The sequence below is a fragment of the Oncorhynchus keta genome, chromosome 7, assembly GCF_023373465.1.
Source record: "Oncorhynchus keta strain PuntledgeMale-10-30-2019 chromosome 7, Oket_V2, whole genome shotgun sequence".
Lineage (NCBI taxonomy): Eukaryota > Metazoa > Chordata > Actinopteri > Salmoniformes > Salmonidae > Oncorhynchus > Oncorhynchus keta.
In genome coordinates, this window is record NC_068427.1 from 53,156,350 (window position 1) to 53,184,300 (window position 27,951).

Below are 27,951 nucleotides of genomic sequence, written 5' to 3' on the forward strand. Positions count from 1 at the left end.
AGAGAGAAGCAGGTCTTTCTTCAGTACCTGTCCTGTGCCACCTGGCAGCCATGCAGGTAAAGACGAGCACAGGGTATGACACACACCAGGTCCCTGTGGACACAGACCTTCAACCCGACAGGAAGTGGCTGGTGACTGGCAGTGACAGGCTGTCCACATCACTCTGTGTCACAGAGCCAGCAGGGTCTGGGAAGGCCAGGACAAGGAGGGATGCAGCCTGGCTGTGGGCTGGCCACGTCAACCTGTTCCTGGGAGGGCTGTCGTCCCCGATGTGTCAGAGGCAAGCGGTGATGAGAGGAGAGAGAGGGCATGGAGTCTCTTGTCCTGTCTTCCATGAGAATTAGGTGGCCATGTGCTAGAGAGAGGAGAGAGAGGAGAGAGAGGAGAGACTGCTGGTGGTGGGGAGAGAGGAGAGAGGAGAAAGAGGAGAGAGGAGAGGAGAGAGAGGAGAGAGAGGAGAGAGAGGAGGGACTGCTGGTGGTGGGGAGAGGGGAGAGAGAGGGGAGAGGAGAGACTGCTGGTGGTAGGGAGAGAGGAGAGAGAAGAGAGAGGAGAGAGAGGAGAGACTGCTGGTGGTGGGGAGAGAGGAGAGAGAGGAGAGAAGAGAGAGGAGAGAGGAGAGAGAGGAGAGACTGCTGGTGGTGGGGAGAGAGGAGAGAGAAGAGAGAGGAGAGACTGCTGGTGGTGGGGAGAGAGGAGAGAGAGGAGAGAGGAGAGAGAGGAGAGACTGCTGGTGGTGGGGAGAGAGGAGAGAGGAGAGAGGAGAGAGAGGAGAGACTGCTGGTGGTGGGGAGAGAGAGGAGAGAGGAGAGAGAGGAGAGACTGCTGGTGGTGGGGAGAGAGGAGAGACAGGGGAGAGGAGAGACTGCTGGTGGTGGGGAGAGAGGAGAGGGAAGAGAGAGGAGAGAGGAGAGACTGCTGGTGGTGGGGAGAGAGGAGAGGGAAGAGAGAGGAGAGAGAGGAGAGAGGAGAGACTGCTGGTGGTGGGGAGAGAGGAGAGAGGAGAGAGAGGAGAGAAGAGACAGCTGAAACTCAGTGTCCAGTCAGAAGACAGATGTAGAAACTCAGTGTCCAGTCAGAAGACAGTAGTCAGGGAGCAGGACTTGTCATGTTGTTGTTCTCCATTCTGTTCTTGTGTCTTGTCGTGGGAATCAGACACGATCAAATATTCACGAGTGCATCAGCTACAGCTCACTGAGCAGACCTGTACACACACAACACACACACACACACACACACACACACACACACACACACACACACACACACACACACACACACACACACACACACACACACACACACACACACGCTCGCACACACACACACGCTCGCACACACACACACACACACACGCTCGCACACACACACGCAGACACACACGCACGCGCACATGCACCCGCACCTGAATGTGCACACACACGCACATGCACGCACACACACACACACACACACACACACACACACACAAACACACACACCCTCCTCTCCCATCCTCCCCTCTCCCATCCTCCCCTCTCCCATCCTCCCCTCTCCTCTCCCATCCTCCCCTCCCCTCTCCTCCCCTCCCCTCTCCCATCCTCCCCTCTCCCATCCTCCCCTCTCCCATTGTCCTCCCTCCTCTCCCATCCTCCCCTCCCCTCCCATCGTCTCCTCCCTATCCCATCGTCTCTCCCCTCCCCTCCCCTCTCCCATCGTCTCCTCCCTCCCCCCCTCTCCCATCCTCTCCTCCCCTCCTCCCCTCCCCTCCCCTCTCCCATCCTCCCCTCCCCTCTCCCATCGTCCTCCCTCCTCTCCCATCCTCCCTCTCCCATCCTCCCCCTCTCCTCCCCTCCCCTCTCCCATCCTCCCTCCCCTCTCCCATCCTCCCCTCTCCCATCCTCCACCTCCCCTCTCCCATCATCCTCCCTCCTCTCCCATCCTCCCCTCTCCCATCCTCCCCTCTCCTCCCCTCCCTTCTCCCATCCTCCCCCCTCTCCCATCCTCCCTCTCCCATCCTCCCCTCCCTCTCCCATCCTCCCCTCTCCCATCCTCCCCTCCCCTCTCCCATCCTCCCCTCTCCTCTCCCATCCTCCCCTCTCCATCCTCCCCTCCCCTCTCCCATCGTCCTCCCTCCTCTCCCATCCTCCCCTCCCTCTCCCATCATCTCCTCCCCTCCCCTCCCTCTCCCATCCTCCCCCTCCCCTCTCCCATCGTCCTCCCTCCTCTCCCATCCTCCCTCTCCTCCCCTCCCCTCTCCCATCCTGCCCTCCCCTCCCTCTCCCATCCTCCCTCTCCTCCCCTCCCCTCTCCCCATCCTGCCCTCCCCTCCCCTCTCCCATCCTCCCTCCCCTCTCCCATCCTCCCCTCTCCCATCCTCCCTCCCCTCTCCCATCCTCCCCTCCCCTCTCCCATCCTCCCCTCTCCCATCCTCCCTCCCCTCTCCCATCGTCCTCCCTCCTCTCCCATCCTCCCTCTCCTCCCCTCCCCTCTCCCATCGTCCTCCCTCCTCTCCCATCCTCCCCTCTCCCATCCTCCCCTCTCCTCCCTCCCCTCTCCCATCCTCCCCTCCCATCCTCCCCTCTCCCCATCCTCCCTCTCCTCCTCCCCTCCTCCCCTCCTCCCCCCCTCTCCCATCCTCCCCTCCCCTCTCCCATCCTGCCCTCCCCTCCCCTCTCCCATCCTCCCCTCTCCCATCCTCCCCTCTCCTCCCCTCCCCTCTCCCATCCTCTCCTCCCCTCCCCTCTCCCCTCCTCCCCTCCCCTCTCCCATCCTCCCCTCCCCTCCCCTCTCCCATCCTCCCCTCCCCTCTCCCATCCTCCCCTCCCCACTGGCAGGGAAGTGTGAAACAGAGGAATAATGAATTGATTAATAAATAAAAGAGACATGTCACGGTTGTGCAAAGCAATCACCGCAGCCTCTCTATAATTCACTCAATCCTCTGAACTCAGATATTACAATCACAGCAGCCTCTCTATAATTCATTCAATCCTCTGAACTCAGATATTACAATCACCGCAGCCTCTCTATAATTCACCCAATCCTCTGAACTCAGATATTACAATCACCGCAGCCTCTCTATGATTCATTCAATCCTCTGAACTCAGATATTACAATCACAGCAGCCTCTCTATGATTCATGCAATCCTCTGAACTCAGATATTACAATCACCGCAGCCTCTCTATAATTCATTACGGATTTGACAACTGTGGCAGAGGTCATGTGTGTGTGTGTGTGTGTGAGTGTGTGTGAGTGTGTGTGTACAAGGACTTCCAGAAACACAGGGCCATCAAGGCCTCCAATGACACAGCGCAGTCACACAGCGCAGACACACAGCGCAGTCACACAGCGCAGTCACACAGCGCAGTCACACAGCAGACATGAGAGTTGAACCTACAACCTTGGTGTTGCCAGCATAGCGCTCCAACTCCCTGAGCCATTTTGACCTCAGCCAGTCAGCCAGTCAGCCAGCCAGCCAGCCAGCCAGTCAGCCAGCCAGCCAATCAGCCAGTCTGCCAGTCAGCCTGCCAGCCAGCCAGTCAGCCAGCCAGCCAATCAGCCAGTCAGCCAGCCAATCAGCCAATCAGCCAGCCAGCTAGCCAATCATCCAGTCAGTCAGCCAGCCAGTCACTCAGCCAGCCAGCCAGCAAACCAGCTCGTCAGCCAGCCAGTCAGCCAGTCAGCGAGTCATCCAGTCAGCCAGCGAGCCGGCCAGGAACCTTCCCTCCTCTCCCCCCAATTGGCTTTGAGAGGGAGCCAGAGGGGAGGGACCTCTGACCTTCTCATCCAATGGGCTTTGAGAAAGAGACACGGAGAGAGGATGCAACGAAACAAGGAAATGCAATTGAGGACAGAGGGAGCAAGTATTTGAGACATGTTACATGTTTTATATATATATATATATATATATATATACATGTTTTCATAGTCTGTCCAGAAACAACCCCTAGCCTCTACTGCCTAGAGTCTAGACACTTGTGGAGATCTGAGAGGGATTGATGAGTGCTGATATTGTGAGCGCTCCACCTTGCTCTCTGATAGGCTTGGTAGAATTGTGTCTGTATTGCTTACACCTGTCTAATTCTCTCAGATCTCCACAAGTGTCTAAGGGACAAGGGGCTAGGGACTGGACCCCACAACCCTTTGTGTGGGGGGGGCGGGGGGTGGACCTACAGCACCACACTTGAGGCTGATTGAATGTTACATTCCATTGCTGCACACACACAGATGTTCACAGGTGTAAGCAGGACTAACCTATCAGGCTGATCAGACCGGTCTGGGTAGCTGGAGACAGTGAAAGGATATACAGTTGAAGTAGGAAGTTTACATACACCTTAACCAACTACATTTACACTCAGGTTTTCACAATTCCTAACATTTAATCAGAGTAAAAATTCCCTGTTTTAGGTCAGTTAGGATCACCACTTCATTTTAAGAATGTCAGTTGTATATATATATATATGCCATTTAGCAGACGCTTTTATCCAAAGCGACTTACAGTCATGTGTGCATACATTCTACGTACGGGTGGTCCCGGGAATCGAACCCACTACCCTGGCGTTACAAGCGCCATGCTCTACCAACTGAGCTACAGAAGGACCACATTGTCACAATAATAGTAGGAAGAATGATTTATTTCAGCTTATTTTGTGATGGCCACTCCAATACCTTGACTTTGTTGTCCTTAAGGCATTTTGTCACAACTTTGGAAGTATGCTTGGGGTCATTGTCCATTTGGAAGACCTTTAACTTCCTGACTGATGTCTTGAGATGTTGCTTCAATATATCCTCATAATTTTCCTGCCTCATCAAATCAAATCAAATGTATTTATAAAGCCCTTCGTACATCAGCTGATATCTCAAAGTGCTGTACAGAAACCCAGCCTAAAACCCCAAACAGCAAGCAATGCAGGTGTAGAAGCACGGTGGCTAGAGAAAACTCCCTAGAAAGGCCAAAACCTAGGAAGAAACCTCGAGAGGAACCAGGCTATGTGGGGTGGCCAGTCCTCTTCTGGCTGTGCCGGGTGGAGATTATAACAGAACATGGCCAAGATGTTCAAATGTTCATAAATGACCAGCATGGTCGAATAATAATAAGGCAGAACAGTTGAAACTGGAGCAGCAGCACATGATGCCATCTATTTTGTGAAGTGCATCAGTCCCTCCTGCAGCAAAGCACCCCCACAACATGATGCTGCCACCCCCGTGCTTCACGGTTGGGATGGTGTTCTTCGGCTTGCAAGCCTCCTCCTTTCTCCTCCAAACATAACGATGGTCATTATGGCCAAACAGTTCCATTTTTGTTTCATCAGATCAGAGGACATTTCTCCAAAAAGTATGATCTTTGTCCCCATGTGCCGTTGCAAACCGTAGTCTTGCTATTTTATGGTGGTTTTGGAGCAGTGGATTCTTCCTTGCTGAGAGGCCTTTCAGGTTATGTCGATATAGGATCTGTTTTACTGTGGATATAGATACTTTTGTACCTGTTTCCTCCAGCATCTTCATAAGGTCCTTTGTTGTTTTTCTGGGATTGATTTGCACTTTTCGCACCAGAGTACATTCATCTCTAGGAGACAGAATGCGTCTCCTTCCTGAGCGGTATGATGGCTGCGTGGTCCCATGGTGTTTATACTTGCGTACTATTGTTTGTACAGATGAACGCGGTACATTCAGGCGTTTGGAAATTGCTCCCAAGGATGAACCAGACTTCTAGTCGTCTACACGTTTTTTTTCTGAGGTCTTGGTTGATTTGGTGTAATTACAGAATGAGCGCGTGACTAGAGCAGAATGACATGGTGTAATTACAGCTCCCTGTATGTGGTCCTCTGGTACAGATATCCATGAGGTCCCATAGATGCCATCAGTTCTTAGAATGTAAATTCGGACTTCATCACTTCCTGTCTGTATATTCTCTCTTGACTGTCGGGTCTGTGAAGGTGACTCAGCTTCTCGCTCTGTGCCCCGTCACTGCTGACACACCCCTAAAGTCACCTAAAGGTTTTAATGTCACAGCAATAACATAGTGACAGGCCCTGACCTTTAACTGAATAGCTCCTAAAGGAGAGATGATGGCTCATTAATTGTTTAGTCTGGGCAGACGGTAATGGGAGACAGAGGTGGGAGAGGGGAGGGAGAGAGGAGAGAAGGGGGAAGAGAGGAGGGAGAGAGGAGAGAAGGGGGAAGAGAGGAGGGAGAGAGGAGAGAAGGGGGAAGAGAGGAGGGAGAGGAGAGAAGGGGGGACGAGAGTAAGAAGAGAGGAGGGAGAGAGGAGGGAGAGAGGAGAGAAGGGGGAAGAGAGTAGGAAGAGAGGAGGGAGAGAGGAGATAAGAGGGGAAGAGAGGAGAAAGAGAGGAGGGAGAGGAGGAGGAAGAGAGGAGGGAGAGAGGAGATAAGAGAGGAGAAAGAGAGGAGGGAGAGGAGGAGGAAGAGAGGAGGGAGAGACGAGAGAAGGGGGGAAGAGAGGAGAGAAGGGGAAGAGAAGAGAGGAGGAAGAGAGGAGGGAGAGAGGAGAGAAGGGGGAAGAGAGGAGAGAAGGGGGGAAGAGAGGAGGAAGAGAGGAGGGAGAGACGAGAGAAGGGGGGAAGAGAGGAGAGAAGGGGGAAGAGAGGAGAGAAAGGGGGAAGAGAGGAGAGAAGGGGGAAGAGAGGAGAGAAGGGGGAAGAGAGGAGAGAAGGGGGAAGAGAGGAGAGAAGGGGGAAGAGAGGAGGAAAGAGAGGAGGGAGAGAGGAGAGAGGGGGAAGAGAGGAGAGAAGGGGGAAGAGAGGAGAGAAGGGGGAAGAGAGAAGAGAGGAGGAAGAGAATATAGAAAGGAGGAGAGAGGAGGGAGCTAGGAAGGAGAGAGGAGAGAGGGGGAGAGAGGAGAGAAGGGGGGAAGAGAGGAGAGAAGGGGGGAAGAGAGGAGGAAGAGAGGAGGAAGAGAATATAGAAAGGAGGAGAGAGGAGGGAGCTAGGAAGGAGAGAGGAGAGAGGGGGGAGAGGAGAGAGAGGGAGATGACTGTCAGGTTGTGGAGCAGGTAGAGGACTGACTAGGGGCATAATCAGGTGGAAGAGAGGAGGGAGGGGGGAGAGAAGAGAGAGGGAGATGACTGTCAGGTTGTGGAGCAGGTAGAGGACTGACTAGGGGCATAATCAGGTGGAAGAGAGGAGAGAGCTAGGAAGGAGAGAGGAGAGAGGGAGATGACTGTCAGGTTGTGGAGCAGGTAGAGGACTGACTAGGGGCATAATCAGGTGGAAGAGAGGAGAGAGCTAGGAAGGAGAGAGGAGAGAGGGGGGAAGAGAGGAGAGAAGGAGATGACTGTCAGGTTGTGGAGCAGGTAGAGGACTGACTAGGGGCATAATCCTAACGAGAGAGAGGGGAAGAGAGGAGAGAAGGAGATGACTGTCAGGTTGTGGAGCAGGTAGAGGACTGACTAGGGGCATAATCAGGTGGAAGAGAGGAGAGAGGGGGAGGGAGAGAGAGAGGAGAGAGAGGGAGATGACTGTCAGGTTGTGGAGCAGGTAGAGGACTGACTAGGGGCATAATCAGGTGGAAGAGAGGAGAGAAGGAGATGACTGTCAGGTTGTGGAGCAGGTAGAGGACTGACTAGGGGCATAATCAGGTGGAAGAGAGAGAGAGGGGGAGAGAGAGGGGGAGAGAAGAGAGAGGAGATGACTGTCAGGTTGTGGAGCAGGTAGAGGACTGACTAGGGGCATAATCCTAACGAGAGAGGGGGAAAGGGGGGAAGAGAGAGAGAAGGGAGGAAAGAGGAGAAGAGAGGAGAGAGGGGGAGGGAGATGACTGTCAGGTTGTGGAGCAGGTAGAGGACTGACTAGGGGCATAATCCTAACGAGAGAGGGGGGAAGAGAGGAGAGAAGGAGATGACTGTCAGGTTGTGGAGCAGGTAGAGGACTGACTAGGGGCATAATCCTAACGAGAGAGGGGGGAAGAGAGGAGAGAAGGAGATGACTGTCAGGTTGTGGAGCAGGTAGAGGACTGACTAGGGGCATAATCCTAACGAGAGAGGGGGGAAGAGAGGAGAGAAGGAGATGACTGTCAGGTTGTGGAGCAGGTAGAGGACTGACTAGGGGCATAATCCTAACGAGAGAGGGGGGAAGAGAGGAGAGAAGGAGATGACTGTCAGGTTGTGGAGCAGGTAGAGGACTGACTAGGGGCATAATCCTAACGAGAGAGGGGGGAAGAGAGGAGAGAAGGGAGGAAGAGAGGAGGAAGCTAGGAAGGAGAGAAGAGAGAGGAGATGACTGTCAGGTTGTGGAGCAGGTAGAGGACTGACTAGGGGCATAATCCTAACGAGAGAAGGGGGAAGAGAGGAGAGAAGGGAGGAAGAGAGGAGGAAGCTAGGAAGGAGAGAAGAGAGAGGGAGATGACTGTCAGGTTGTGGAGCAGGTAGAGGACTGACTAGGGGCATAATCCTAACGAGAGAAGGGGGAAGAGAGGAGAGAAGGGAGGAAGAGAGGAGGAAGCTGGGAAGGAGAGAAGAGAGAGGGAGATGACTGTCAGGTTGTGGAGCAGGTAGAGGACTGACTAGGGGCATAATCCTAACGAGAGAAGGGGGAAGAGAGGAGAGAAGGGAGGAAGAGAGGAGGAAGCTAGGAAGGAGAGAAGAGAGAGGGAGATGACTGTCAGGTTGTGGAGCAGGTAGAGGACTGACTAGGGGCATAATCCTAACGAGAGAAGGGGGGAAGAGAGGAGAGAAGGGAGGAAGAGAGGAGGAAGCTAGGAAGGAGAGAAGAGAGAGGGAGATGACTGTCAGGTTGTGGAGCAGGTAGAGGACTGACTAGGGGCATAATCCTAACGAGAGAAGGGGGGAAGAGAGGAGAGAAGGGAGGAAGAGAGGAGGAAGCTAGGAAGGAGAGAAGAGAGAGGAGATGACTGTCAGGTTGTGGAGCAGGTAGAGGACTGACTAGGGGCATAATCCTAACGAGAGAAGGGGGAAGAGAGGAGAGAAGGGAGGAAGAGAGGAGGAAGCTAGGAAGGAGAGAAGAGAGAAGGAGATGACTGTCAGGTTGTGGAGCAGGTAGAGGACTGACTATAATCCTAACTTGACATCTGTGTGTTGGTACTGATGCTTCCTATCTTGATGAGCTCTTAAATCTTGAATTGATGTCAGTGCATGAAAACTACAGCAGTGGATTCAGCCCTTACTGACTGACTCTGTTTTACTGACTGACTGACTGACTCTCTGACCGACTGACTGACTCTCTGACCGACTGTGTGTTGGTACTGATGCTTCCTCTCTCTCCCTCCTCCCAGGTCTGTCTGGGGGGTTAATTGCAGTTTCAAAGGGCAACAGATTGATACAGTTTAAATACAGTTTAATGTCAAAACCAACCGGTGGCAGCTGGAGCTACTATTTCATGTCTGGGTTTATTCATTCCCTAATATATTACAAATGGCTCCCTCCCACATATATTTATATATTTGTATAGGGTGCTGAAGTAGCTGTGTGATTAGCGCTTCTCTTCACGTATTGGTCAATTAATTAAGTATTGAACTGTAAAGAGTAATTAAAACTAATGATGTTAGTAAGAACTGACAGTCATTAGTCCTGTAGTTCCTACACTGTAATGATGTTAGTAAGGACTGACAGTCATTAGTCCTGTAGTTCCTACACTGTAATGATGTTAGTAAGGACTGACAGTCATTAGTCCTGTGGTTCCTACACTGTAATGATGTTAGTAAGGACTGACAGTCATTAGTCCTGTGGTTCCTACACTGTAATGATGTTAGTAAGGACTGACAGTCATTAGTCCTGTAGTTCCTACACTGTAATGATGCTAGTAAGGACTGAGAGTCATTAGTCCTGTAGTTCCTACACTGTAATGATGTTAGTAAGGACTGACAGTCATTAGTCCTGTAGTTCCAACACTGTAATGATGTTAGTAAGGACTGACAGTCATTAGTCCTGTAGTTCCTACACTGTAATGATGTTAGTAAGGACTGGCAGTCATTAGTCCTGTAGTTCCTACACTGTAATGATGTTAGTAAGGACTGACAGTCATTAGTCCTGTAGTTCCTACACTGTAATGATGTTAGTAAGGACTGACAGTCATTAGTCCTGTAGTTCCTACACTGTAATGATGTTAGTAAGGACTGACAGTCATTAGTCCTGTAGTTCCTACACTGTAATGATGTTAGTAAGGACTGACAGTCATTAGTCCTGTAGTTCCTACACTGTAATGATGTTAGTAAGGACTGACAGTCATTAGTCCTGTAGTTCCTACACTGTAATGATGTTAGTAAGGACTGACAGTCATTAGTCCTGTAGTTCCTACACTGTAATGATGTTAGTAAGGACTGACAGTCATTAGTCCTGTAGTTCCTACACTGTAATGATGTTAGTAAGGACTGACAGTCATTAGTCCTGTAGTTCCTACACTGTAATGATGTTAGTAAGGACTGACAGTCATTAGTCCTGTAGTTCCTACACTGTAATGATGTTAGTAAGGACTGACAGTCATTAGTCCTGTAGTTCCTACACTGTAATGATGTTAGTAAGGACTGACAGTCATTAGTCCTGTAGTTCCTACACTGTAATGATGTTAGTAAGGACTGACAGTCATTAGTCCTGTAGTTCCTACACTGTAATGATGTTAGTAAGGACTGACAGTCATTAGTCCTGTGGTTCCTACACTGTAATGATGTTAGTAAGGACTGACAGTCATTAGTCCTGTAGTTCCTACACTGTAATGATGTTAGTAAGGACTGACAGTCATTAGTCCTGTAGTTCCTACACTGTAATGATGTTAGTAAGGACTGACAGTCATTAGTCCTGTAGTTCCTACACTGTAATGATGTTAGTAAGGACTGACAGTCATTAGTCCTGTAGTTCCTACACTGTAATGATGTTAGTAAGGACTGACAGTCATTAGTCCTGTAGTTCCTACACTGTAATGATGTTAGTAAGGACTGACAGTCATTAGTCCTGTAGTTCCAACACTGTAATGATGTTAGTAAGGACTGGCAGTCATTAGTCCTGTAGTTCCTACACTGTAATGATGTTAGTAAGGACTGACAGTCATTAGTCCTGTAGTTCCTACACTGTAATGATGTTAGTAAGGACTGACAGTCATTAGTCCTGTAGTTCCTACACTGTAATGATGTTAGTAAGGACTGACAGTCATTAGTCCTGTAGTTCCTACACTGTAATGATGTTAGTAAGGACTGGCAGTCATTAGTCCTGTAGTTCCAACACTGTAATGATGCTAGTAAGGACTGACAGTCATTAGTCCTGTAGTTCCTACACTGTAATGATGTTAGTAAGGACTGGCAGTCATTAGTCCTGTAGTTCCTACACTGTAATGATGTTAGTAAGGACTGACAGTCATTAGTCCTGTAGTTCCTACACTGTAATGATGTTAGTAAGGACTGACAGTCATTAGTCCTGTAGTTCCTACACTGTAATGATGTTAGTAAGGACTGACAGTCATTAGTCCTGTAGTTCCTACACTGTAATGATGTTAGTAAGGACTGACAGTCATTAGTCCTGTAGTTCCAACACTGTAATGATGTTAGTAAGGACTGACAGTCATTAGTCCTGTAGTTCCTACACTGTAATGATGTTAGTAAGGACTGACAGTCATTAGTCCTGTAGTTCCTACACTGTAATGATGTTAGTAAGGACTGACAGTCATTAGTCCTGTAGTTCCTACACTGTAATGATGTTAGTAAGGACTGACAGTCATTAGTCCTGTAGTTCCTACATTGTAACGATGTTAGTAAGGACTGACATTAACACTACTGATATAGACACCAACACTATTGATACAGATAGACACCACCACTACTGATACAGATAGACATCAACACTACTGATACAGACACCTACACTACTGATACAGATAGACACCAACACTATTAATACATATAGACACCAACACTACTGATACATATAGACACCAACACTACTGATACAGACACCAACACTACTGATACAGATAGACACCAACACTACTGATACAGATAGACACCAACACTACTGATACAGATAGACACCAACACTACTGATACAGACACCAACACTACTGATACAGATAGACACCAACACTACTGATACAGATAGACACCAACACTACTGATACAGACACCAACACTACTGATACAGATAGACACCAACACTACTGATACAGATAGACATCAACACTACTGATACAGACACCTACACTACTGATACAGATAGACACCAACACTACTGATACAGATAGACACCAACACTACTGATACAGATAGACACCAACACTACTGATACAGATAGACACCAACACTACTGATACAGATAGACACCAACACTACTGATACAGACACCAACACTACTGATACAGACACCAACACTACTAATACAGATAGACACCAACACTACTGATACAGATAGACACCAACACTACTGATACAGATAGACACCACCACTACTAATACAGATAGACACCACCACTACTGATACAGATAGACACCAACACTACTGATACAGACACCAACACTACTGATACATATAGACACCAACACTACTAATACAGATAGACACCAACACTACTGATACAGATAGACACCAACACTACTGATACAGATAGACACCAACACTACTGATACAGATAGACACCAACAATACTGATACAGATAGACACCAACACTACTGATACAGATAGACACCAACACTACTAATACAGATAGACACCAACACTACTGATACAGATAGACACCAGCACTACTGATACAGATAGACACCAACACTACTGATACATATAGACACCAACACTACTGATACAGATAGACACCAACACTACTGATACAGATAGACACCAACACTACTGATACATATAGACACCAACACTACTGATACAGACACCAACACTACTGATACAGATAGACACCAACACTACTGATACAGATAGACACCAACACTACTGATACAGATAGACACCAACACTACTGATACAGATAGACACCAACACTACTGATACAGATAGACACCAACACTACTGATACAGATAGACACCAACACTACTGATACAGATAGACACCAACACTACTGATACAGATAGACACCAACACTACTGATACATATAGACACCAACACTACTGATACAGACACCAACACTACTGATACAGATAGACACCAACACTACTGATACATATACATTTTACATTTACATTTAAGTCATTTAGCAGATGCTCTTATCCAGAGCGACTTACAAATTGGTGCATACACCTTATGACATCCAGTGGAACAGCCACTTTACAATAGTGCATCTAAATCTTTTTAGGGGGGGGGGGGTGAGAAGGATTACTTACCCTATCCTAGGTATTCCTTGAAGAGGTGGGGTTTCAGGTGTCTCCGGAAGGTGGTGATTGACTCCGCTGTCCTGGCGTCGTGAGGGAGTTTGTTCCACCATTGGGGGGCCAGAGCAGCGAACAGTTTTGACTGGGCTGAGCGGGAACTGTACTTCCTCAGTGGTAGGGAGGCGAGCAGGCCAGAGGTGGATGAACGCAGTACCCTTGTTTGGGTGTAGGGCCTGATCAGAGCCTGGAGGTACTGAGGTGCCGTTCCCCTCACAGCTCCGTAGGCAAGCACCATGGTCTTGTAGCGGATGCGAGCTTCAACTGGAAGCCAGTGGAGAGAGCGGAGTAGCGGGGTGGTAGAGATGTGTTGTTGTTTACACGACGACCTCACACGGTAGAGATGTGTTGTTGTTTACACTACGACCTCACACGGTAGAGATGTGACACAGACTCTTGTTGTTGGTTCTCAGGGGTTTAGTGTAAAGCAGAGGTCTAATTTCCGGGTGAACTTCGTGTACAATTGTAGGATAAAGTTAATCATCCTCTCTGCTCTTTTCTCCTCTCTATAGAAATGACTACTCTTCCTGACACTGCCACAACCCCACTGCCTAGACTAGAGGAGACCACCGCTGCCTCGAGAGGACCAGGTACACACTGTACCACACGCACACAGGGCCTCACTAACAGGGCCCCGCTAACATTATAGTGCTAACATTATGCCGCTAACATTATGATGCTAACATTATGCCGCTAACATTGTAATGCTAACATTATGCCGCTAACATTATAATGCTAACATTATGCCGCTAACATTATAATGCTAACATTATGCCGCTAACATTATAATGCTAACATTATGCCGCTAACATTATAATGCTAACATTATGCCGCTAACATTATAATGCTAACATTATGCCGCTAACATTATAATGCTAACATTATGCCGCTAACATTATAATGCTAACATTATGCCGCTAACATTATAATGCTAACATTATGCCGCTAACATTATAATGCTAACATTATGCCGCTAACATTATAATGCTAACATTATGCCGCTAACATTATAGTGCTAACATTATGCTGCTAACATTATAATGCCATTATTATGCCGCTAACATTATGCCGCTAACATTATAGTGCTAACATTATGCCGCTAACATTATAATGCTAACATTATGCCGCTAACATTATAATGCTAACATTATGCCGCTAACATTATAGTGCTAACATTATGCCGCTAACATTATAGTGCTAACATTATGCCGCTAACATTATGCCGCTAACATTATGCCGCTAACATTATAGTGCTAACATTATGCCGCTAACATTATCATGCTAACATTACGCTGTATGTGTGTGTCTCTGCTTCTCTCTTCTCTGCTGATTTCTGAGGGGTGATTCCAGGGTGTAGGGCTCCATGCTGATGAGGCTAACTGTAGCTAGCGTTAGCCCAGCACTCTTGTTGTTTAATCTATAATCTAGACCTCTATCAGTAGGTGTCAGGGCTCAGCGCTAATGCTGCATGCTAATCTCTAACAAGCCTCGTTCAAGGCCATGAGTTCTCCCAAAAAGATTGTAGGAAACTTGTAACTAACAGCACTAGGCTAAATGTTTTTTATTTATTTTTATTTTACCTTTATTTAACCAGGCAAGTCAGTTAATTAAGAACATATTCTTATTTTCAATGACGGCCTGGGAACAGTGGGTTAACTGCCTGTTCAGGGGCAGAACGACAGATTCTGGGGATTTGAACTTGCAACCTTTCGGTTACTAGTCCAACGCTCAAACCACTAGGCTACGCTGCCTCCCCATGTAATGGGTTTAACTTATCTTGTTATCTCTCTCTCTCCTTTACCCTCTCTACCCCTCATCTTTAGGCACTACTGTGTGGTCTCTGGGCGGTCTGTGTGACTTTGAGTCCAGTCTGTGTGGCTGGATCCCAGACAGCATGTCAGAGCTGAGCTGGTCTCTCCACAGCGGCAGCCTCTCGTCTGGTCTAACACCCAGTCTGGATCTACCTCTCTCTCTGCCCAAAGACGGTCAGTACCGCTCACATTTACAGTCATCTGGTCTTCACTGGACAGGAGACACACTGACATTTATAGAGAGGTGACACCTGGTATTAACATGGTCATCTGGTCTTCACTGGACAGGAGACACACTGACATTTATAGAGAGGTGACACCTGGTATTAACATGGTCATCTGGTCTTCACTGGATAGGAGACACACTGACATTTATAGAGAGGTGACACCTGGTATTATCATGGTCATCTGGTCTTCACTGGACAGGAGACACACTGACATTTATAGAGAGGTGACACCTGGTATTATCATGGTCATCTGGTCTTCACTGGACAGGAGACACACTGACATTTATAGAGAGGTGACACCTGGTATTATCATGGCCATCTGGTCTTCACTGGATAGGAGACACACTGACATTTATAGAGAGGTGACACCTGGTATTAACATGGCCATCTGGTCATCACTGGATAGGAGACTCAATGACATGTATAGAGAGGTGACAGCTGGTTTTTGGATCCTGGATCTGTCAGAATCCATGCTGAAATGGGGTGTCTCTGCATATTATGCGTTGGAATATGGTCTAACGGCCACATCATTTATAGGCATATTAATCAGACCCTGAAGCCCACAGTAACATGTATCCCTCTTTATGGCAGTGTACAGCCTTCCGCCCTACACCCCCTCCCATGCCTTCCGCCCCATCCCCTCCTATGCCTTCCACCCCATCCCATCCCCTCCTTCTGTCACTCCACCTGTATCCACCTGTATCTACCTGTATCTACCTCTCTACCTGTATCTACCTCTATCTACCTTTATCTACCTGTATCTACCTGTATCTACCTGTATCTACCTGTATCTACCTCTATCTACCTCTATCTACCTGTATCTACCTCTCTACCTGTATCTACCTGTATCTACCTCTATCTACCTGTATCTACATGTATCTCCCTCTATCTACCTGTATCTACCTGTATCTACCTGTATCTACCTGCATTTACTTCTACCTACCTGTATCTACCTGTATCTGCCTCTATCTACCTGTATCTACCTGTATCCACCTCTATCTACCTGTATCTACATCTATCTACCTGTATCTACCTATACCTACCTCTATCTACCTGTATCTACATCTATCAACCTGTATCCACCTCTATCTACCTGTATCTACCCCTATCTATCTCTATCTACCTGTATCTAACTATATCTACCTCTATCTACCTGTATCTACCTATACCTACCTCTATATACCTGTATCTACATCTATCTACCTGTATCTACCTATACCTACCTCTATCTACCTGTATCTACCTGTATCTACCTGTATCTACCTGTATCTACCTGTATCTACCTCTATATACCTGTATCTACCTATACCTACCTCTATCTACCTGTATCTACCTGTATCTACCTCTATCTACCTGTATCTACCTCTACCTACCTGTATCTACCTCTATCTACCTGTATCTACCTGTATCCACCTCTATCTACCTGTATCTACATCTATCTACCTGTATCTACCTATACCTACCTCTATATACCTGTATCTACATCTATCTACCTGTATCTACCTATACCTACCTCTATCTACCTGTATCTACCTGTATCTACCTGTATCTACCTGTATCTACCTCTATATACCTGTATCTACCTCTATATACCCGTATCTACCTATACCTACCTCTATCTACCTGTATCTACCTGTATCTACCTGTATCTACCTGTATCTACCTCTATATACCTGTATCTACCTCTATATACCCGTATCTACCTATACCTACCTCTATCTACCTGTATCTACCTCTATCTACATCTATCTACCTGTATCTACCTATACCTACCTCTATCTACCTGTATCTACTTCTATCTACCTGTATCTACCTCTATCTACCTGTATCTACCTCTACCTACCTGTATCTACCTCTATCTGCCTGTATCTACCTGTATCCACCTCTATCTATCTGTATCTACCTCTATCTACCTGTATCTACCTCTATCTACCTGTATCTACCTCTATCTACCTGTACCTACCTCTATCTACCTGTATCTACCTGCATTTACTTCTACCTACCTGTATCTACCTGTATCTGCCTCTATCTACCTGTATCTACCTATATCTACCTGTATCTACCTCTATCTACCTGTATCTACCTGCATTTACTTCTACCTACCTGTATCTACCTGTATCTGCCTCTATCTACCTCTATCTACCTCTATCTATCTGTATCTACCCTATCTATCTCTATCTACCTGTATCTAACTATATCTACCTCTATCTACCTGTATCTACCTATACCTACCTCTATATACCTGTATCTACATCTATCTACCTGTATCTACCTCTATATACCTGTATCTACCTATACCTACCTCTATCTACCTGTATCTACCTGTATCTACCTCTATCTACCTGTATCTACCTCTACCTACCTGTATCTACCTCTATCTGCCTGTATCTACCTGTATCCACCTCTATCTATCTGTATCTACATCTATCTACCTGTATCTACCTATACCTACCTCTATATACCTGTATCTACATCTATCTACCTGTATCTACCTATACCTACCTCTATCTACCTGTATCTACCTGTATCTACCTGTATCTACCTCTATATACCTGTATCTACCTCTATATACCCGTATCTACCTATACCTACCTCTATCTACCTGTATCTACCTGTATCTACCTGTATCTACCTGTATCTACCTCTATATACCTGTATCTACCTCTATATACCCGTATCTACCTATACCTACCTCTATCTACCTGTATCTACCTCTATCTACATCTATCTACCTGTATCTACCTATACCTACCTCTATCTACCTGTATCTACTTCTATCTACCTGTATCTACCTCTATCTACCTGTATCTACCTCTACCTACCTGTATCTACCTCTATCTGCCTGTATCTACCTGTATCCACCTCTATCTATCTGTATCTACATCTATCTACCTGTATCTACCTATACCTACCTCTATATACCTGTATCCATATCTATCTACCTGTATCTACCTATACCTACCTCTATCTACCTGTATCTACATCTATCAACCTGTATCTACCTCTATCTACCTGTATCTACATCTATCTACCTGTATCTACCTCTATCTACCTTTATCTACCTGTATCTACCTGTATCTACCTCTCTACCTGTATCTACCTCTCCACCTGTATCCACCTATATCTACCTGTATCTACCTCTATCTACCTGTATCTACCTGTATCTACCTGTATCTACCTCTATCTACCTCTATCTATCTGTATCTACCCCTATCTATCTCTATCTACCTGTATCTAACTATATCTACCTCTATCTACCTGTATCTACCTATACCTATCTCTATATACCTGTATCTACATCTATCTACCTGTATCTACCTATACCTACCTCTATCTACCTGTATCTACCTGTATCTACCTGTATCTACCTGTATCTACCTCTAACTACCTCTATATACCTGTATCTACCTATGCCTACCTGTATCTACCTGTATCTACCTGTATCTACCTCTATCTACCTGTATCTACCTCTACCTACCTGTATCTACCTCTATCTACCTGTATCTACCTGTATCTACCTGTATCTACCTGTATCTACCTGTATCTACCTCTATCTACCTGTATCTACCTCTATCTACCTGTATCTACCTCTCTACCTGTATCTACCTCTCCACCTCTATCCGCCTATATCTACCTGTATCTACCTGTATCTACCTCTATCTACCTCTATCTACCTGTATCTACCTCTCTACCTGTATCTACCTCTCCACCTCTATCCGCCTATATATCTACCTGTATCTACCTGTATCTACCTCTATCTACCTGTATCTACCTCTCTACCTCTATCTACCTGTATCTACCTCTATCTACCTCTATCTACCTCTATCTACCTGCATTTACTTCTACCTACCTGTATCTACCTGTATCTACCTCTATCTACCTGTATCTACCTGTATCTACCTCTATCTACCTCTATCTATCTGTATCTACCCCTATATATCTCTATCTACCTGTATCTAACTATATCTACCTCTATCTACCTGTATCTACCTATACCTACCTCTATATACCTGTATCTACATCTATCTACCTGTATCTACCTGTATCTACCTCTATCTACCTCTATATACCTGTATCTACCTATACCTACCTCTATCTACCTGTATCTACTTCTATCTACCTGTATCTACCTATACCTACCTCTATATACCTGTATCTACATCTATCTACCTGTATCTACCTCTATATACCTGTATCTACCTATACCTACCTCTATCTACCTGTATCGACTTCTATCTACCTGTATCTACCTCTATCTACCTGTATCTACCTCTATCTACCTGTATCTACCTCTACCTACCTGTATCTACCTGTATCTACCTATACCTACCTCTATATACCTGTATCCATATATATCTACCTGTATCTACCTATACCTACCTCTATCTACCTGTATCTACATCTATCAACCTGTATCTACCTCTATCTACCTGTATCTACATCTATCAACCTGTATCTACCTATACCTACCTCTATATACCTGTATCTACATCTATCTATCTGTATCCACCTCTATCTACCTATATCTACATCTATCTACCTGTATCTACCTATACCTACCTCTATCTACCTGTATCTACATCTATCTACCTGTATCTACATCTATCTACCTGTATTTACCTATACCTACCTCTATCTACCTGTATCTACATCTATCAACCTGTATCCACCTGTATCTACCTGTATCTACCTGTATCCACCTCTATCTACCTATATCTACATCTATCTACCTGTATCTACCTATATCTACCTCTATATACCTGTATCTACCTGTATCCACCTCTATCTACCTATACCTACCTCTATCTACCTGTATCTACCTGTATCCACCTGTATCTACCTGTATCTACCTGTATCCACCTCTATCTACCTATATCTACATCTATCTACCTGTATCTACCTATATCTACCTCTATATACCTGTATCTACATCTATCTACCTGTATCTACCTATACCTACCTCTATCTACCTGTATCTACCTGTATCCACCTGTATCTACCTCTATCTACCTGTATCCACCTGTATCCACCTCTATATACCTGTATCTACATCTATCTACCTGTATCTACCTATACCTACCTCTATCTACCTGTATCTACCTATACCTACCTCTATCTACCTGTATCTACCTATACCTACCTCTATCTACCTGTATCTACCTGTATCTACCTGTATCTACCTATACCTACCTGTATCTACCTGTATCTACCTATACCTACATCTATCTACCTGTATCTACCTATACCTACCTCTATATACCTGTATCCATATATATCTACCTGTATCTACATCTATCAACCTGTATCCATATCTACCTCTATCTACCTATACCTACCTCTATATACCTGTATCTACATCTACCTATACCTACCTCTATCTACCTGTATCTACCTATACCTACCTCTATATATCTGTATCTACTTATATCTACCTGTATCTACCTCTAGATCACTGTGTGTTACCTCACAGGCAGATCACTGTGGGTTACCTCACAGGCAGATCACTGTGGGTTACCTCACAGGCAGATCACTGTGGGTTACCTCACAGGCAGATCACTGTGTGTTCTCCCTCACAGGCTGATCACTGTGTGTTCTCCCTCACAAGCAGATCACTTTATGCTAAGTAGTACTGCATGTAGCTATCAAGTGATGCTTCCCAAATAGCACCCTATTCGGTATATAGTGCACTACTTTTGACAAGAGCCTTATTGGCCCTAGGGTGCCATTTGGGAAGTAGAAGAAGTAGAATTAATTTATCCTTCCCAGGATCAAACAAAAACAAGTTTGGACTGTATTAATTAAAGAGAAGAGCAATTTAGGCACTTTATTCTGTGTTTCCCAAATGGCTCCCTATTCTATAAATAACCCCTTATGGCCCCTGGACAAAAGTAGTGCACTATGTAGGACATAGAGTGCAATATGGGACGTAGTCACTGTGAAGAAATAGTTAGTTACTTCCTCATCAACCTTGATTTATAATTCATTCATCTTGATGTGTTTTCTAATTCATCAAAGTTTTATCTAACTGGAAAAGAACGGCTGTAAAATAATATCAATAAATCAGCTCTTCTCTATGGCTGAGAGAGGGGGTTGAGAGGATTATAACTGTGAAAAATGATGTGTGTGCGTGTGTGTGTGTGAGAGAGAGAGAGAGAGAGAGAGAGAGAGAGAGAGAGAGAGAGAGAGAGAGAGAGAGAGAGAGAGAGAGAGAGAGAGAGAGAGAGAGAGAGAGAGAGAGAGAGAGAGAGAGAGAGAGAGAGAGAGAGAGAGAGAGAGAGAGAGAGAGAGAGAGAGAGAGAGAGAGAGAGAGAGAGAGAGAGAGAGAGATTATGATATGAGATGACAGAGAGAGACAGAGGAAGAAGAAGAGACAGAGAGAAGTCAAATGTCTACTGTTTGCTGATGATCTGGTGCTTCTGTCACCAACCAAGGAGGCCCTACAGCAGTACCTAGATCTTCTGCACAGATTCTGACAGACCTGGGCCCTGACAGACCTGGGCCCTGACAGACCTGGGCCCTGACAGACCTGGGCCCTGACAGACCTGGGCCCTGACAGACCTGGGCCCTGACAGACCTGGGCCCTGACAGACCTGGGCCCTGACAGACCTGGGCCCTGACAGACCTTGGGGCCCTGACAGACCTGGGCCCTGACAGACCTGGGCCCTGACAGACCTGGGCCCTGACAGACCTTGGGGCCCTGACAGACCTTGGGGCCCTGACAGACCTTGGGGCCCTGACAGACCTTGGGGCCCTGACAGACCTTGGGGCCCTGACAGACCTGGGCCCTGACAGACCTGGGCCCTGACAGACCTGGGCCCTGACTGTAAATCTCAGTAAGACCAAAATAATGGTGCTCCAAAACAGGTCAAAACCCCAAACATGCAGAGCAGATTTAGGACAATAACTAATATAATAATAATTCCCAAACCTTCCATAACAAAGCCATCACCTACAGAGAGATGAACCTGGAGAAGAGTCCCCTAAGCAAGCTGGTCCTGGGGCTCTGTTCACAAACACAAACACACCCCACAGAGCCCCAGGACAACAGCACAATTAGACCCAACCAAATCATGAGAAAACAAAAAGATAATTACTTAACACACTGGAAAGATTCAACCCCCAAAAAAACAGATAAAATTAGAATGCAATCTGACCCTAAACAGCGAGCACACAGTGAAAGGTTACCTGACCACTTTGACTGACCAAACATTAAGAAAACCATTGACTGTGTACAGACACAGTGAGCATAACCTTGTTATTAAGAGACACAGTCATAGGCAGACCCGGTTCTTGATGATGTCTCAAAGTGCTGTACAGAAACCCAGCCTAAAACCCCAAACAGCAAGCAATGCAGGTGTAGAAGCATGGTGGCTAGGAAAAACTCCCTAGAAAGGCCAAAACCGAGGAAGAAACCTAGAGAGGAACCAGGCTATGTGGGGTTGCCAGTCCTCTTCTGGCTGTGCCGGGTGGAGATTAGAAACCTAGAGAGGAACCAGGCTATGAGGGGTGGCCAGTCCTCTTCTGGATGTGCCGGGTGGAGATTAGAAACCTAGAGAGGAACCAGGCTATGAGGGGTGGCCAGTCCTCTTCTGGATGTGCCGGGTGGAGATTAGAAACCTAGAGAGGAACCAGGCTATGTGGGGTGGCCAGTCCACTTCTGGCTGTGCCGGGTGGAGATTATAACAGAACATGGCCAAGATGTTCAAATGTTCATAAATGACCAGCAGGAGATTATAACAGAACATGGCCAAGATGTTCAACTGTTCATAGATGACCAGCAGGAGATTATAACAGAACATGGCCAAGATGTTCAACTGTTCATAGATGACCAGCAGGAGATTATAACAGAACATGGCCAAGATGTTCAACTGTTCATAGATGACCAGCAGGAGATTATAACAGAACATGGCCAAGATGTTCAACTGTTCATAGATGACCAGCATGGGTGTAAAGGGTACAACAGGTCAGTGCATCAGGAGCAAATGTCAGTTGGCTTTTCATAGCCAAGAATTAGCCAAGCAAGGGGACACTCCATACTGTATTGATGGCTAGGGGACACTCCATACTGTATTGATGGCTAGGGGACACTCCATACTGTATTGATGGCTAGGGGACACTCCATACTGTATTGATAGCTAGGGGACACTCCATACTGTATTGATGGCTAGGGGACACTCCATACTGTATTGATGGCTAGGGGACACTCCATACTGTATTGATGGCTAGGGGACACTCCATACTGTATTGATGGCTAGGGGACACTCCATACTGTATTGATGGCTAGGGGACACTCCATACTGTATTGATGGCTAGGGGACACTCCATACTGTATTGATGGCTAGGGGACACTCCATACTGTATTGATGGCTAGGGGACACTCCATACTGTATTGATAGCTAGGGGACACTCCATACTGTATTGATAGCTAGGGGACACTCCATACTGTATTGATGGCTAGGGGACACTCCATACTGTATTGATAGCTAGGGGACACTCCATACTGTATTGATAGCTAGGGGACACTCCATACTGTATTGATGGCTAGGGGACACTCCATACTGTATTGATGGCTAGGGGACACTCCATACTGTATTGATAGCTAGGGGACACTCCATACTGTATTGATAGCTAGGGGACACTCCATACTGTATTGATGGCTAGGGGACACTCCATACTGTATTGATGGCTAGGGGACACTCCATACTGTATTGATGGCTAGGGGACACTCCATATTGTCTAACTCTGATTTCTCTGTGTTCCTGTCCTTCAGACGTGGGTAACTTCCTCCACATCGAGGCCAGCCCCAGGACAGAGAGGCAGCGAGCCCGTCTGGTGAGCCCCGCTGTGGGGCCTGAGAGAGGGCCGCTGTGCCTGCTCTTCAACTACCAGCTCCAGGGGCCCGAGAACCAGGGCCTGGGGTCCCTCAGGATCCTCATCAGAGACAACGACCGGGAGGAGACTCTGCTCTGGGCCCTCAGAGGAGACCAGGGGTCCGTGTGGAAGGAGGGTCGCACCATCCTGCCCCAGTCACCCAAAGAGTACCAGGTACCGAACCCACAGACCGTAGTACTAGTGTTCTTGATTAGTGACAGTTCATTTATTTCACAGAGATAATAATGAAGTCTGTGATCTCCTTTTCTCTCCGTCAAGGTGGTGATTGAGGGCTTCTTTGAGCACAGCAACCGAGGACACATCTGGATCGACAACATCCACATGAGCTCCAGTACTGAGCTGGAACAGTGTACCCGTAAGCGCATCCTCACGTCTGTTTTGACCTTGACGAGCAGGAGACTGATTCCCACCAGTTACATGAGGCTGCAAACCGTCCCCGGGTTAACTGGTCTGTCTGACACACAGCATAGCCCAGAGACAGACACACACCCTCCCTCTTCAGTCATACCCTCTCATTCATGATACCCCCCGTGGGAATCGAACCCACAACCCTGGCATTGCAGGGACTCTACCAACTCATTCATTAAAGGGGACTTTCTTTCTGGCTCTGCATCTCTCCACATGGTCCCAAAGTCAAGTTCACAAAAAGGGGAAGAAAAGAGAGGAGAGAAATCGTATAAATGTTCTCGTTCACAAAACCGTGGAAGTACGCCATGCGCCTGTGATTCTAATCTATATTTAATGACATCTTTCTCCCTCTTTGGTTAATACAGTCTTCCACTGTCATCAGAGGGAATTACTAGACTCCCTCTCAGACACAGTACAGTAGGCTAGACTACCTCCCTCTCAGACACAGTACAGTAGGCTAGACTACCTCCCTCTCAGACACAGTACAGTAGGCTAGACTACCTCCCTCTCAGACACAGTACAGTAGACTAGACTACCTCTCAGACACAGTACAGTAGGCTAGACTACCTCCCTCTCAGACACAGTACAGTAGGCTAGACTACCTCCCTCTCAGACACAGTACAGTAGACTAGACTACCTCTCAGACACAGTACAGTAGGCTAGACTACCTCCCTCTCAGACACAGTACAGTAGACTAGACTACCTCTCAGACACAGTACAGTAGGCTAGACTACCTCCCTCTCAGACACAGTACAGTAGACTAGACTACCTCTCAGACACAGTACAGTAGGCTAGACTACCTCCCTCTCAGACACAGTACAGTAGACTAGACTCCCTCTCAGACACAGTACAGTAGGCTAGACTACCTCCCTCTCAGACACAGTACAGTAGACTAGACTCCCTCTCAGACACAGTACAGTAGGCTAGACTACCTCCCTCTCAGACACAGTACAGTAGACTAGACTCCCTCTCAGACACAGTACAGTAGACTAGACTACCTCTCAGACACAGTACAGTAGGCTAGACTACCTCCCTCTCAGACACAGTACAGTAGACTAGACTCCCTCTCAGACACAGTACAGTAGGCTAGACTACCTCCCTCTCAGACACAGTACAGTAGGCTAGACTACCTCCCTCTCAGACACAGTACAGTAGACTAGACTCCCTCTCAGACACAGTACAGTAGGCTAGACTACCTCCCTCTCAGACACAGTACAGTAGACTAGACTCCCTCTCAGACACAGTACAGTAGGCTAGACTACCTCCCTCTCAGACACAGTACAGTAGACTAGACTACCTCTCAGACACAGTACAGTAGACTAGACTACCTCTCAGACACAGTACAGTAGACTAGACTACCTCTCAGACACAGTACAGTAGACTAGACTACCTCTCAGACACAGTACAGTAGGCTAGACTACCTCCCTCTCAGACACAGTACAGTAGACTAGACTACCTCTCAGACACAGTACAGTAGACTAGACTACCTCTCAGACACAGTACAGTAGACTAGACTACCTCTCAGACACAGTACAGTAGACTAGACTCCCTCTCAGACACAGTACAGTAGGCTAGACTACCTCTCAGACACAGTACAGTAGACTAGACTACCTCTCAGACACAGTACAGTAGACTAGACTCCCTCTCAGACACAGTACAGTAGACTAGACTCCCTCTCAGACACAGTACAGTAGACTAGACTACCTCTCAGACACAATACAGTAGACTAGACTACCTCCCTCTCAGACACAGTACAGTAGACTAGACTCCCTCTCAGATACAGTACAGTAGGCTAGACTACCTCCCTCTCAGACACAGTACAGTAGGCTAGACTACCTCTCAGACACAGTACAGTAGACTAGACTCCCTCTCAGACACAGTACAGTAGACTAGACTACCTCTCAGACACAATACAGTAGACAAGACTCTCTCTCAGATACAGTACAGTAGACTAGACTACCTCCCTCTCAGACACAGTACAGTAGGCTAGACTACCTCTCAGACACAGTACAGTAGACTAGACTACCTCTCAGACACAGTACAGTAGACTAGACTACCTCTCAGACACAGTACAGTAGACTAGACTACCTCTCAGACACAGTACAGTAGGCTAGACTATCTCTCAGACACAGTACAGTAGGCTAGACTACCTCTCAGATACAGTACAGTAGACTAGACTACCTCTCAGACAAAGTACAGTAGGCTAGACTACCTCTCAGACACAGTACAGTAGGCTAGACTACCTCTCAGACACAGTACAGTAGACTAGACTACCTCTCAGACACAGTACAGTAGGCTAGACTACCTCTCAGACACAGTACAGTAGACTAGACTACCTCTCAGACACAGTACAGTAGACTAGACTCCCTCTCAGACACAGTACAGTAGACTAGACTACCTCTCAGACACAGTACAGTAGACTAGACTACCTCTCAGACACAGTACAGTAGACTAGACTACCTCTCAGACACAGTACAGTAGACTAGACTACCTCTCAGACACAGTACAGTAGGCTAGACTACCTCTCAGACACAGTACAGTAGACTAGACTACCTCTCAGACACAGTACAGTAGGCTAGACTACTTCCCTCTCAGACACAGTACAGTAGGCTAGATTCCCTCTCAGACACAGTACAGTAGGCTAGACTACCTCTCAGACACAGTACAGTAGACTAGACTACCTCTCAGATACAGTACAGTAGACTAGACTCCATCTCAGATACAGTACAGTAGACTAGACTACCTCTCAGACACAGTACAGTAGACTAGACTCCATCTCAGATACAGTACAGTAGACTAGACTCCATCTCAGATACAGTACAGTAGACTAGACTCCATCTCAGATACAGTACAGTAGACTAGACTACCTCTCAGATACAGTACAGTAGACTAGACTACCTCTCAGACACAGTACAGTAGACTAGACTACCTCTCAGATACAGTACAGTAGACTAGACTCCCTCTCAGACACAGTACAGTAGGCTAGACTACCTCTCAGACACAGTACAGTAGACTAGACTACCTCTCAGACACAGTACAGTAGGCTAGACTACCTCCCTCTCAGACACAGTACAGTAGACTAGACTACCTCTCAGACACAGTACAGTAGACTAGACTACCTCTCAGACACAGTACAGTAGACTAGACTACCTCTCAGACACAGTACAGTAGACTAGACTACCTCTCAGACACAGTACAGTAGGCTAGACTACCTCCCTCTCAGACACAGTACAGTAGACTAGACTACCTCTCAGACACAGTACAGTAGGCTAGACTACCTCTCAGACACAGTACAGTAGACTA

The 27,951-nt window shown here is 46.8% G+C and overlaps 1 protein-coding gene across 1 annotated transcript in view; it reads left to right on the forward strand.

Moving 5' to 3' along the window:
- Nucleotides 1-27,951, forward strand: part of LOC118386452 (neuropilin-2-like) — a 237,768-nt gene that overhangs the window by 146,290 nt on the left and 63,527 nt on the right. Inside the window, exons 12-17 of the mRNA XM_052521822.1 lie at nt 49-273; nt 4,071-4,136; nt 13,823-13,900; nt 15,134-15,295; nt 24,119-24,393; nt 24,499-24,595. Of these exons, the coding sequence (XP_052377782.1) occupies nt 49-273; nt 4,071-4,136; nt 13,823-13,900; nt 15,134-15,295; nt 24,119-24,393; nt 24,499-24,595 (903 nt within the window). The remainder of the gene's footprint in view (nt 1-48; nt 274-4,070; nt 4,137-13,822; nt 13,901-15,133; nt 15,296-24,118; nt 24,394-24,498; nt 24,596-27,951) is intronic.